This window comes from Mercenaria mercenaria, chromosome 3 (assembly GCF_021730395.1).
Source record: "Mercenaria mercenaria strain notata chromosome 3, MADL_Memer_1, whole genome shotgun sequence".
Taxonomy (NCBI): domain Eukaryota; kingdom Metazoa; phylum Mollusca; class Bivalvia; order Venerida; family Veneridae; genus Mercenaria; species Mercenaria mercenaria.
The window spans coordinates 97915273-97927608 of record NC_069363.1 but is presented as its reverse complement, the minus strand read 5'-3'; the positions used below and the strand labels follow the sequence as shown (position 1 = coordinate 97927608).

Sequence of the window (12336 nt, the reverse complement as noted above, 5' to 3'; positions counted from 1 at the left end):
AATAATATTAACGCGTACTAAAGCAGAAAATGTTTACAGTTACTCATAATTCGCGTGTGGAAGGCATAATAATCCCTCATATCAGTGGCTAATTGTAAGTGGAGGGCATAATAATCCCTCAGAAGCAGTAATTTTATAAATCAGTAAATTAAGATAAAGATTGGGCACGAGGACAAACATTTTTCTTATTTCAGGAATTGTATAATCTGATGAAGAAGATTGTAAAACAAACAAGACTCTAGAAGAAAATACTGTCTCTAGGAGATTGTACATTTTTTATTAGTTATTAACATTTTTTGTGTGAAAATGAACTGTTTAAAGTTTACTATGTCATGAACTTAATTGTTGAATGTTTATTGAGAATGTACATGTATGTAACTATGTAAAACAGTTGTGGGAGAATATAATCTGAAAATCACATATTACAAATACTTTTCATAAAACAAATTAATAGATAGAACATCAGTACATTAGTAAGTACGCAGATTGTCAAGAATTGTTTAATTAACAAAAATACTAGTCATAAACGGTACACATGAATAGCGTAAAAAAAAATATAGTGCTCAATATTTTATTCAATAAATTATGTTAACATGACAATTGTTGCTAGAGTAAATTTATGTAAAATTTTCTAGCGATTAGTATTATAGTAAATAGTTGAAATGTATAGGTTTCAAATTTTAGGTGTTTCGTAATTGTTGGTTATATATTGAGCATTGTAAGACTTTTTTGAATGCTAGAATTTTGTATACATGTAACTGAAAGAATAATTATTGGTGTTGACTGGATTGATATTATTGTCCAAAGTCTGAACTGAAACAACCAAATTGTCCTAAGCTTTATTTACTATATAATTTTACAAGAAAAAGAAGCTGAATTGGTTCTACCTGATGATAAAGAGTTAAGTGAAATATTCTAGTTATCAGTGTAAATATGAAGTATATTAAAAGTGTCTAGCTTTAGATATTTTCTTGTAGTTTTGTCAAAATTGCTATTTTTCAAAAATGTTCATTTTTGTATAATGTAATTTTCTGTAGTCAAATGTTATTGATAAGTTAGATTGAATCAAACTTATCAAGGTGGGGAAGTATGTTCTAAAGAATTAGTTAAGTTTTCAAGTAGTAATTTAGGGTTCACGCGCCTAAGAGGCCGAGCACGGGAATTTTTGCTCTTTTCGGTAATTACTTTACTGTAATTTCTGTACTTGCGTGAAATATAACCATGTTTTAAGTCAGCCATGTTGTAAAGTGAAACTGATAGCGAAAATAAAAGTTAAAAAAGGAAAATAGTTGTAAGCACTATGAATGATATCTTTTGTATTTCTGCCGTATGTTCCAGGAAATGTTAACTAGACTAATGGGTTTTAAAACGGAACAAAGCTCTAGCTTCCTCTGTAACCTTTACGTGTGGATAATTATCTCTGTATACACATTGTTTTGAGTTATCAGGATGAAACACGTCCTCTGAAATATACATCATAAACATTAATATAAACATAATAAAATATTTAATTGAATACTGAAAAGATCCATACATTATTCTCATATAAATATGTTCATCCTTTTAAAGTTTTAGATAAAATACTTTGACAGTGGAGATATTGTGAACCGTATGAACTAAATAGTAATTCTTTTGCTTTTTAAGATCATGTTAGCCATCTTGGACGCCATCATGGATTTCCCGTTTGTAATCTTTTTGTCTGATTTATGTTGTTAATATATTATAGCATACTTGATAGCGTTTCTTTATATCACAATAGATAACACATTTGTCCGATTGCATTAAAATTAAGGCAATAATTTGTACCTAAAAGACGTAAAATTACCAATTTTCAGGTTTGACCGTGAATTTGGCGTTGACCTTGAAAATCTTTTAACATTTTTTTCTTCAGTTTTTTTTTTTAAAATTTCAATTAGTCTTTCATTGATATAAATGATCGGGGATGCTTTACCTCTGGGAAACCTATACAGACTTCTCTTATTCTCTTCCCTTTCATATTGATGTGTAGCTGCCATTGCCATTAGTTCATATTCAATACTGCTAGTCTGAAAGCTACCACTAATATCCCGAACCACTCCAGATTCGGTATCAACCTTTGGATTTTTCCATATCTGCATATCTCTTTGTGTCTCACAAAACTGTCTTTGTCCTTACCCCTTAAAACAGATCTACATCACTTTTCTTCGTATGGACAAAGCAGCCCACAGTGTGTATGCAACAATTTCATCAAAGCCATCCGAGTAGTTGAATATCCCAAACCGTATCTATGTAGCAGGCTTATAACTTGTTTAACTTACGAAAGCATTACACTTATTCTTCAGAAAACATTAAATATAAGGTATGAAACTAAATATTATTGATCATAATCGTAAGTTTTACTTCCGTGTACAAGCACACAATCACAGGTATTGTTTAAATACTTAATAACTAGATAATATTACAAAATGTATTATTTACAAAATTATATAACTTTGAAAGATAGCAACGTATGTTACATGCAAATCACTTTTAAATATAATAACCTGGTCTCATGTTCACAAAACATTTTCAGTATCAGCTTAGACTTTTTGTTATTTATGCTTAAAATTAACAACTGTTTTCAAGTGATCGTGCAGTACTGATGATCAGCCATCTTAGAGCTCTAGTAAAATTTGTTGGTAAAATTTCGATATCAAATCAAACTCAGCATGTACTTAGAATAAACATCCCGTTTAGAGAAGCGCGATAACCATTTTGATAGATCTTGTTTTTTCAATAGTTAATTTTTCATTTCATTAAGCCTGAAGTAGAGGTTACCGATAACTGCATACATATATGCCACACGTTTTGTGTTTGGAAGATTTGGGTGCCGAAAACCTTTGAGATACAGACATAACAATGTATTTCATTTTATATTTACACAATGGATATAGATAAACAGTACTGTTTAACTGTAATACAACGAAATATTGAAACACAAGTATAATCACAAGAACAAATACCTAGTGGAACATTCTATATTTAACAAAACGAATGCACTTCAAAACCAATATCTTTTCGCCCTCTAAGATATTAGGCACATGCGGTTCATCACTTGGCGACCATTTATAGCCAAGTATTGATATACCCCAGGTATTGTCCAACTTTTACTTCATGTCTGACGTTGTGTGTTAATGTCTTTGTTTTTGTTGTTATTTATGGGGAAGCGAAAAAATGTAGGTCATATGGGGACTTTTCCAGCATTGCTGTTAAAATAAGACCCCAGGTTCCCCTCCTGACTTTTTCTCCAGCGGAAGGATATTGCGCTCCTGAAATCGTTCAATATTTCCGCTGAAGAACTTGTGTATATTTTCACAAAGCTAATAACCTATCGATATCATAATATGAATTGGTCATTACTGAGGCTAATCAAAATTGACTGAAGAAATCGTAAGTCGGTTGTGGTTGTTCTTCGTTCAATACGGTCAGTACAATCGAAATTTCGGAACACAAAAATATATCCACTATTTGAATGTGTATATTCTCTACCAAATATGTGTGAACACGCTTAAGCAACATTTGTATTTCCTTTTTAATCTTCCTGTGTGTAAGATCTAAGTAATAGAACAAAGCTCAACTTCTTCAATAATAACACATCTGTTCATCATTCTTCTACAACATTCAACTGATACAAAAAAGCCCCCAAATCCGTCCAAAGATCATATAGGAAAAGTCACATTCCGAGATACGAAGCCCTACCAAAAGTCAAAGTTCTATGATACGTGTGTAGAAATGAATTTATGACATATTCAACAAAAATTCATAGATAAATATCAAGATACATACACACCCGTAACGGATCAAAGAGGGGCATCAAGTTGAAACGGTCATAAAGAAGCATTTAAACTCACTTTTAGGCACATAAATTCAAAATTTCAGTCATACACAGCACTAAAATTAAATTTTGGATACTATTCTAAAGTGGAATATGGTAGCGACTTGGTTAGAACCTGTCCAATTTATGTGAAGTGTGCAATTGTGGCATGATATTGAATTCAGTAGGAGCATTGATGAAAATGCGGTGGCTGAAAAATAAACAGTTCTAAAATGATATCATTCTTATATATGTAAATAGAGAATATTAGGTTATTGTCTTATATATTTAAATTTATGAAATGAGTCGGAGAAAATATAAAAGTCGAGGCTCTGTCGAGACTTTTAGTTTTTCGTAGACGAACTTAATAAATTTAAATTTATAAGACAGTAACCTAATGTTCTATTTATCCTACCTTCTGATCTAAAATCATTTTTAAATTAAAATTCAAAATTTACCACCAACTAGATCTGAGTCTGTCTTGCACAGAAATTATTACGCCCCACATTAAACAAACAGGTCTTTAAAATAAAAATATTATAAAATAAGAGCTGAACAAGAAACGCAGCAATGCCACGAAACCAGGTTTTCAACACTTTTCATAATAATAAAAAAGTATACTGAATCACAGTGCACCACTTTGAAGCACAACCCTAACACTAAACCCTAAACCCTAACCCTAACTCTTAACCCTAACCCTAAACCCTAACCCTAACCCTAACTTTAGTAACAATGACCTTGACCTTGATCCCAGAAACCCCAAAATCAATCCCAAGCTACAACTTTATATAAGTCTTCTATACACCAAGTTTCATCATGATAGCTCATTCCTAAGTTAAGTTATTGACGGGAAACCCTTTTTCTACTTTAAGTAACAGTGACCTTGATCTTGACCCCAGAAACCCCAAAATCAATCCCAGCCTTTGTCTTGATATAAGCTACATACATACCAAGTTTTATTCAAATATCTTTACCGAAACAAAAGTTATTGACCGGAAACACCAGTTTGACGCCGCCCGCCCGCCCGCCCGACCAACGACATACCCCAGTCTAATAACTCAGGTTTCCGTTGACTTGCTATACCCCTAGACTTGCTTCACGTCTTAGACTTGCTTCGCTTCTTAGACGTGCTTCACTTCCTGGACTTGCTTCACGTCTTAGGTTTGCTTCGCTTCTTAGACTTGCTTCGCTCCTTAGACTTCTCCTCTAATTTAAATTGCTCTTCTCACTAGACTTGCTGCGCAACCTGGACTTGCTGCACTTGGAAGACTTACTCCTCCGAATTAGACTTGCTCCTGCTCGACTTCTCTGTTCTGCTGAACATTAAAGAATAATTTTAATTTGCTGCCAAGTGAAGTTTTGTCCGAAGTTCAGTTGAATGCCGGATTACCCATCCTCAACAAGCAAACGATTGACGTGACTTATATACACGCCATAACGCCGCTTGACAGAACAAATAGGCAAACCGTTTCCTCGATGATTTTATTCAATAACACTTCATTCCAGATGTAATATATTCCTAGATTGAAGTGTAGAAAGCTAAAATCCTGAACAAACGCTATACATGAGTCACTTTCCGTTTCTCCGAGCTTTTCCGTTATAAAAACTTTTTGTAGTAATTGCAAATACGGTATGCATACACTATACATTTGTGACATGGTCTCACGTACCTAATAAAAGCGCGTTTATGAAAATAATTGCATAAATATGACTTTTAGCAGTTATTCTTAAAAACAAGATGGCGTCGTTTTAAAAAAATCCAAAAAGTAGTCCGCTAAGCTTTATCTAGTCACTGACCAGATAAAGCAAAATTTATCTGACCCCTTGATTTTTGCCTTTATTTTGCATGAAGGTAGGATATTAATATATTTATAACGTAATTGCTTTCCATTATTTCCCATTTGTTGACATTGGCTTTAAGTATTCCAAGTAATTTACTAACCCAAGTTAAGATGTCAAAAAAATAAACTAGATAGATCTAGTCAGAGAAAATAACCGATGCAAAAACATCAAATACTTGGCTAATTCCGAATGACACGAAGTAATCGAAGGTGAATTTTTATCACTGAATTCTTACCCTAGCATGTTTTTCTCATAAATGTCAAACCTTTGTTCTCCTAGTATGAAGTACAGTTCTTTCATGGTTTCAAAATAACTTCAATAATTATGCTATAACGTTTTAATTGCTTTTATATATCTAATTATTTCAAAAGCTTCACTAAACATTATTACACGATTGTATTCTATTGTTTCTCTGATTTTCTGAAAACGGTTTGAAAAGTAATGAGTACATGTTATATCAATTTATGTTGGGTTATAAATAGTATGGTATAAAAATAGATCGAAGTCGGTGCTTGGAAAGCCAATATCAACCTGTTGGTCTAAAAATAGGCGGCAATATTTCCAATTTCAGTCGTTCAATTAAGTGAGAATACAATTTTAATAACAAGACTGACTGTACATCAATTCCTTCGGCTCGGTGAGTATTACTCTTTTTGGGTTGATAAATCCTGATATCAACCTATGAAAAAGTCAATAATTGTATAATATCTCACAGGTCCAACCCCTCTAAACGTCTGTACACTTGAAACTGAATAAAGCTCTTACATTCGGCGTAACTTCCGGTCTTGGAGTTACAGTACCTGAAAAATTCAACAAAAACATTGCTTGACTGAACTGAAAAAAAACTCTTCAAGGCCGATTTCAATTAAGTAACTTCTTTTTTTCAAAAACTATTAACTTAATTAAAACCAGGTTAATAAGTTAAGCCACAAAAATAATAGCTACACTTCCACCGATCAGGTCAATCTCGTCAAATAAAAGCACATCTTGACTAAATAAATAGTGACAAGTAAAAATGACTTTGAGGCGACGATTCTGTCTTCTCAAAATTCTAAACAAAAGATAACCTTTAGTACGTATGATTTATATTTCAGTGTAGTCTACAGCCAGCTGGCTGTCAATTTATCTACCAAATGTATCTTGCTTCTAAAGTAGTATTCAAACTTTCTCCAAGTAACTGGTAATCTTCTTTAACGAACAAGTTACGGAGGACGATACCTAGGTTCGAAACACGTGGCCTCTGTATTGTAATAATCATGCAGTCTTTACAACATGAATGAATGTTTTTGCTTTCAAAAATGCATACTTATATGAATTTTACATTTTGCTGAACATGTAGCAAAATGATAAAATGTTAATTACGGTTAAGTCACTTACGGATAATTCCTGCAATGTCAGATGTTACTTTTCCGTCTGAAGCCCGGTATCGACTTAAATGATGACCGTCATCTGATACATACTTAGAATCATTTGAATGAGATGATTCTTAAAACAAGAGTATATTAAATATATAATATATATTTTAATATTTTGATGTTTTCTAAATCAAGTAATTGTTTGAATTAAGTGATGAAATACCCCAATGTTTCAAAAAAGACGACCATTCTTCTGAATTGGAACCTAAAATAATTATGAAAACGACACTGCTTTTATTAATAATAGTTCACAGTCAACATCAAGTGAGATATTACTTGCAAATTGATTATTGTTACCAAATAAAAAGATAAAATGCAATTAATTCATAATTAAATACCATTTAGTGACAATTTATGCTTTAAACGCACTGACCTCCAGATATGGGCTATAAAGATCTTCCTTTAAATTGAAGTAAACATAAGAATATGAGTTCGTTTCAAACTAACTTAAATTGCCAAATTAAGAAACATATGCCCGGTTTGGGATTCGAACCCAGGCTGCGGCGGCAATACAAACTTTCTAGTGGTCTTTACCAATATACCACGGAGACATACTTATGTGACGAGCGTTAGATATAGATATCTATAGTTAAGGCAGTTCACCTACAAGCGCTGTTCAATTTTCATTTTAAAGTTTTGTAAACAGCTAACTACCTTGTGTTTTCGTAACGTGTCGTCTGTCAGAAACTTAGTTTTAAAGCTTTCTTAAGAAATATAACACTAATTTCCTGATACCTATCACCCACCCCGCCCCACTTTTTGTCGTAAAATCTGGAGGCCAGGGCCTTTGAAGAAGCTATTTCAGAGTTCTAAAAATGGTTTCCTTCTGTCTTTTGAAGTAGTTTTTAAGCAGTCTGGCGTGGCAAGAGAATTGGTTTAAAATTTGTTGATACCATTTAACTGCTATCGCAGATACCTACTCTCATACGGTTCGTAACCATGAACAGGAAAAGAATCCCTCTTAGATGAGTGTCTTCGACGATCAGTTGTTGGTCTCTGCCATCCATTTGTAGATCTCTGGAAATTTGATACAGTTTTTATGAGAGAAAATGACAAAGTTGTCTGTCATTACGAAAATCACAGTCTAAATTAAAGTATAAAACACTGAATTGATTCCATAACCCAAAGACAAAACAACACTTAATTTAAGAAAGTTTTGTCTATATGTAAAAAAGAAAACAACAAAAAAAAAAAATACTACACAAATGATTTTTTTTTTGAAATTGGCGTATCAGAAGTAACTGAATAATATTTTTAACAAGATGGTCATGATGGTCCTGGGTCGCTCACCTGTGTAATATGAGCTACATAGTTCAAATGTCAAACTGATGCTAAAATATTGAGAAAGTAGGTCAGTAGGTCACAGTCATAGTTTTATGATCGGTGTGCAAAACTGTATATGTCACTCAAATTTCAAGGTTGTATTTTAAAAAACAAGAAAGTAGGTAAGTAGATCAAGGTCACAGTCAAGTGACCCCTAATTACTTGGGGTCATAAGGTAATTATAATTAAACAGTCTAGGAAATATGATCAGATAATTTTTAAAGTATTTTTTCCTATATAACTCATATAAAAACTAAGTGACCCTCGGTGGCCTCTTTTCACCTCAGGGGTATAATTTGTAACATCTTGTTAGGGATTACATACCAAATAACAAAAGCAAAAGCCTATTGCCTTTAACTTTCAGACAGGAAGATTATTAAAAGTTGTTTCCTATGCAAATCTATGTAAAACTTTGGACCCCCAAGGCAGAGCCTCTTTTTTACTCCAGGGGCATAATTTGAACAATCTTATAGAGGACCATATGACTTATATGAAGTCATATGCCAAATATTGACGCCTTGTGTTTTGGACAAGAAGATTTTCAAAGTTTTCCCTATATAAGTCTATGTAAACCATGTGACCCCATAGCGGAGTCATATTTGACCCTATGAGGCTAATTTGAACAATCTTGGTAGAAGACCACTAGATAAGCTACATACAAAATATAAAAGCCCTGTGACCTGCGGTTTTGGACAAGAAGATTTTTAAAGTTTTTCCTTTCGGTTGCCATGGCAAACAGAGTTCTGCTGGAAAACAATTCTTTGAACAATTTTGAAAGGGGTTCACCCAAGGATCATTCCTGCGAAGTTTGGTGTAATTTGGCCCTGTGGGTTTGAAGAAGAAGATGTCTTTTAGAAATTATTGACGGACACACGACACATGACGCACGACGGACAATGAGCGGTCACAAAAGCTCACCATGAGGCTTTGGCTCAGGTGAGCTAACAAGAGGACCAAGATGGCCCTAGGTCGCTCACCTGTGTTACACACCATAACAGTGTAAGCATGTTTTATCTAGTGATTTCATGGAGACAAATATTCTGACCAATTATCATTAAGATTGTACACAAAAACGTGCCCTCTTGAGTGTAAACAAGCATTTTCTTTGATTTGACTTAGTTACATAGGTTTTTACCCCACACGATCCAGGTCGAACTTGTCCAAAATTTCATGAAAACAAACATTCTGACAAAGTTTCGGGAAGATTGGAGGAAAAAGTGGACTCTACACTGTATTCAAGCTTTTCCTATGATTTTTCTTAGTGACCTAGTTTTTGACCAACGTAACCCAGATTTGAAATCGTCCAAGACTTCATGATAACAAACATTCTGACCAAATTTTATGAAGTTAGAATAAAAAATGTGCCCCCCACCCCCACTAGGGTTTAAACAAGCTTTTCCTTTAATTTGACCTGGTGACCTAGTTTTTGACCCTATATGACCCTGATAAAAATCATATGATATTTCATGCAGAGAAACTTTCTGACCAAGTTTCATGCACACCAAATGAACAAGACTGTCAACAACCGTTCCCTTTGATTTGACTGGGTGTCCTAGTTTTTGATCCCATATGACCCAGTTTCAACCTTGGCCTAGGAATCATCAAGATAAACATTCTGACCAAGTTTCATGAAAATAGGGTCATAATGAAGAATGTTAACAAAGCTTTCCTTTGATTTGACCTTACGATAAAATTTCTGATCCGATATGACCCAGTTTCTAACTTAGCCTAGATATCATCAAGATAAACATTTTTTCCAAGTTTTATGAAGATAGGATTATAAATGTGGCCTATAGGTTGTTAACAAGCTTTTCCTTTGATTTAACCTGATGACCTATTTTTGATCCAGGCCTAGAAATCGTCATTATAATTATTCTGTGCATGTTTGTATCTAATCAAAGCATAAATGGAACTTTATATGGCTGAAATGGCCAAGATACAAAATTTTGCCACTTTCAGATGCAGTAACTCTAGAACCCATGATGGAAAAAAGCCAGTTTTATTGTGAATTAAGTCGTGTGTAAATGTAATAAAAATCTAATATGAAATGTCACTTCTATCGTTTTCACAAGGTAAAAATTATCAACTTTTGGCTGTTTCAGGGGCCGTAACTCCAGAACCTATGATTGGATCTGACAGATTAATCATAGAATACAAGATTTATTGTTGTTGAAGATATTTTGCAAGTTTGTTTCAAATCAAAACGTAAATTATTATACCAGATTTGTTGAGCGCCCTTTTCATATGTAATATACGTTCAAAGGCGCTTAATGAAAGGCGTAAATGAAGTCTCTATTTGGCTGCAAATGCCAAAATAGCAAACTTTGGCCTTTTAAGGGGCCATAACAGTTACTCTGCAACCCATGATGGGATCTGGCCAGTTTTCGAAGGGAACCGAGATATTATGCTAATACAAGTTGTGTGGAAGTTTGATTATAGTCAATTGCAAAATGTTGCCTCTATCGTGTTCACAAGTCAAAAATAGCATTTTTGGGCCTTAAAGGGGTCATAACTCTGCAACCCATGATGAAATCTGGCCAGTTTTCAAAAGAACCGAGATACTATGTCAATACAAGTTGTAAATTTTATCAAATTGATTGCAAAATGTGGTCTCTATCGTGTTCACAATCCAAAAATGGCAAATTTTCGGCCCTTCACCTTTAAGGGGCCATAATTTTAGAACCCACGATGGGATTTGGAACGTTTTCGACAGGAACCGAGATATTATGCCAATACAAGTTTTTTGCAAGTTTGATAAAAACCAAATGTAAAATGTGGTCTCTATCGTGTTCACAGGAATATTGTGGACGGACGGACGACGGACGAAGGGTTATCACAAAAACTCACCCTGTCACTACGTGACAGGTCAGCAAATAAAAAATATTTTCCGTTTTCTTTGTCTACATCGAGCATGTAAACAAGTGTCTGGCCGGCGTTTCTGATCGTTTGAATAAGCTGTAAATTTAGGCGAATATTAACCTCACTGACCTCTGGCATGGGCGAATACACATTGTCATTTGTCAAAACGGGTTTCACTTGATTTTCGCTCCTACATCTTGATCCAGACATGCTACGAGATCTAAATCTATCAGAAGGATCTTGTTTCACAGTGCTGTCGCTTTCTCCATGACAGAACTTATGTGGATGTTTTTCTATTATGCTTTCAGCACGACCTTGTTTGCTTCCAGTGTCAATATTATAATTCCTGTTCCCGTTGTATCCTTCATCATTTGTTCTGTTATAAAGGTATACATGTGTTTTATGAGGCGCCTCTACTTTCCTTTCTTGTTTTACTTGCAATATTTCATTACAATGGCATTTGTTCACATGTTCCCAATACTCGGTTTTATCCTTACCAACAAATATATAGTTACAACCGGTTTTTGCGTTTGGACATTGCAACTCGCAATATTTGTAAAGTAACTCCAACAATGCCATCCTTGATATAAAATTAAAAAAGTTATATACTGCTATACATGTGTTATAACTTTTCAGTTAACCATAAAATAAACAAGCGAGAGATAGGTTTACCTAGTTTAACATAACAAGTTACAAATTATGCATTTATCTAAAACTTGATATGTTTATGAATAATATTAAAGCTTGCTCAGTTGCTGTAGAGTTCAAATGAAAACGCATTTAATAAATTAGCATGTGTCATAAACTGTGCCTTGAAAATAAGGCGAAATGTAGTACTGGTATGATTTTGAGAATAATATATGATGTCAGTAATAACTGTCTAGTAACACGAAATGGAATTGTATACTTTCCCCACGTAACCCGTACTTTTTTTTACGAATCTTCACTTCGTAATTCATATTACGTATGCCTGTAGTTTTCTCGGAATGAATTATGTGCGCTTTATTTTTGTACAGAATACTTATTAATATAATACCTATATCTACTTTCTTTAAAATATGTAAG

At 33.8% G+C, this 12336-nt stretch overlaps 1 protein-coding gene across 2 annotated transcripts; it reads right to left on the bottom strand.

The window, feature by feature from the left end:
• Window positions 1-4525: 4525 nt before the first annotated feature.
• On the bottom strand, window positions 4526-12030 carry LOC128546178 (uncharacterized). Of its 2 annotated transcripts, none has more exons than XM_053539406.1 (4): window positions 11401-12030; window positions 8010-8106; window positions 7052-7159; window positions 4526-6474 (listed from the first exon to the last, which is right to left on the bottom strand). In XM_053539406.1, exons 1-4 carry the CDS (start codon window positions 11848-11850, stop codon window positions 6401-6403), a joined length of 729 nt encoding a protein of 242 aa, XP_053395381.1. In that variant the 5' UTR covers window positions 11851-12030; the 3' UTR covers window positions 4526-6400. The 2 variants fall into 2 exon arrangements, with proteins under 2 accessions (XP_053395381.1, XP_053395380.1); XM_053539405.1 differs by having other exon boundaries at window positions 11392-12027.
• Between the last annotated feature and the right edge of the window lie 306 nt (window positions 12031-12336).

What these genes read in the sequence shown, in the direction of transcription:
- LOC128546178 (XM_053539405.1), bottom strand. Translation starts at nt 11,850, where the DNA reads ATGGCATTGTTGGAGTTACTTTACAAATATTGCGAGTTGCAATGTCCA. An exon ending in TGGTTACGAACCGTATGAGA is followed by an intron (nt 7,160 to 8,009) that starts GTAGGTATCTGC and finishes TCTTGTTTTAAG; the next exon opens with AATCATCTCATTCAAATGAT. An exon ending in TGACATTGCAGGAATTATCC is followed by an intron (nt 6,475 to 7,051) that starts GTAAGTGACTTA and finishes TGAATTTTTCAG; the next exon opens with GTACTGTAACTCCAAGACCG.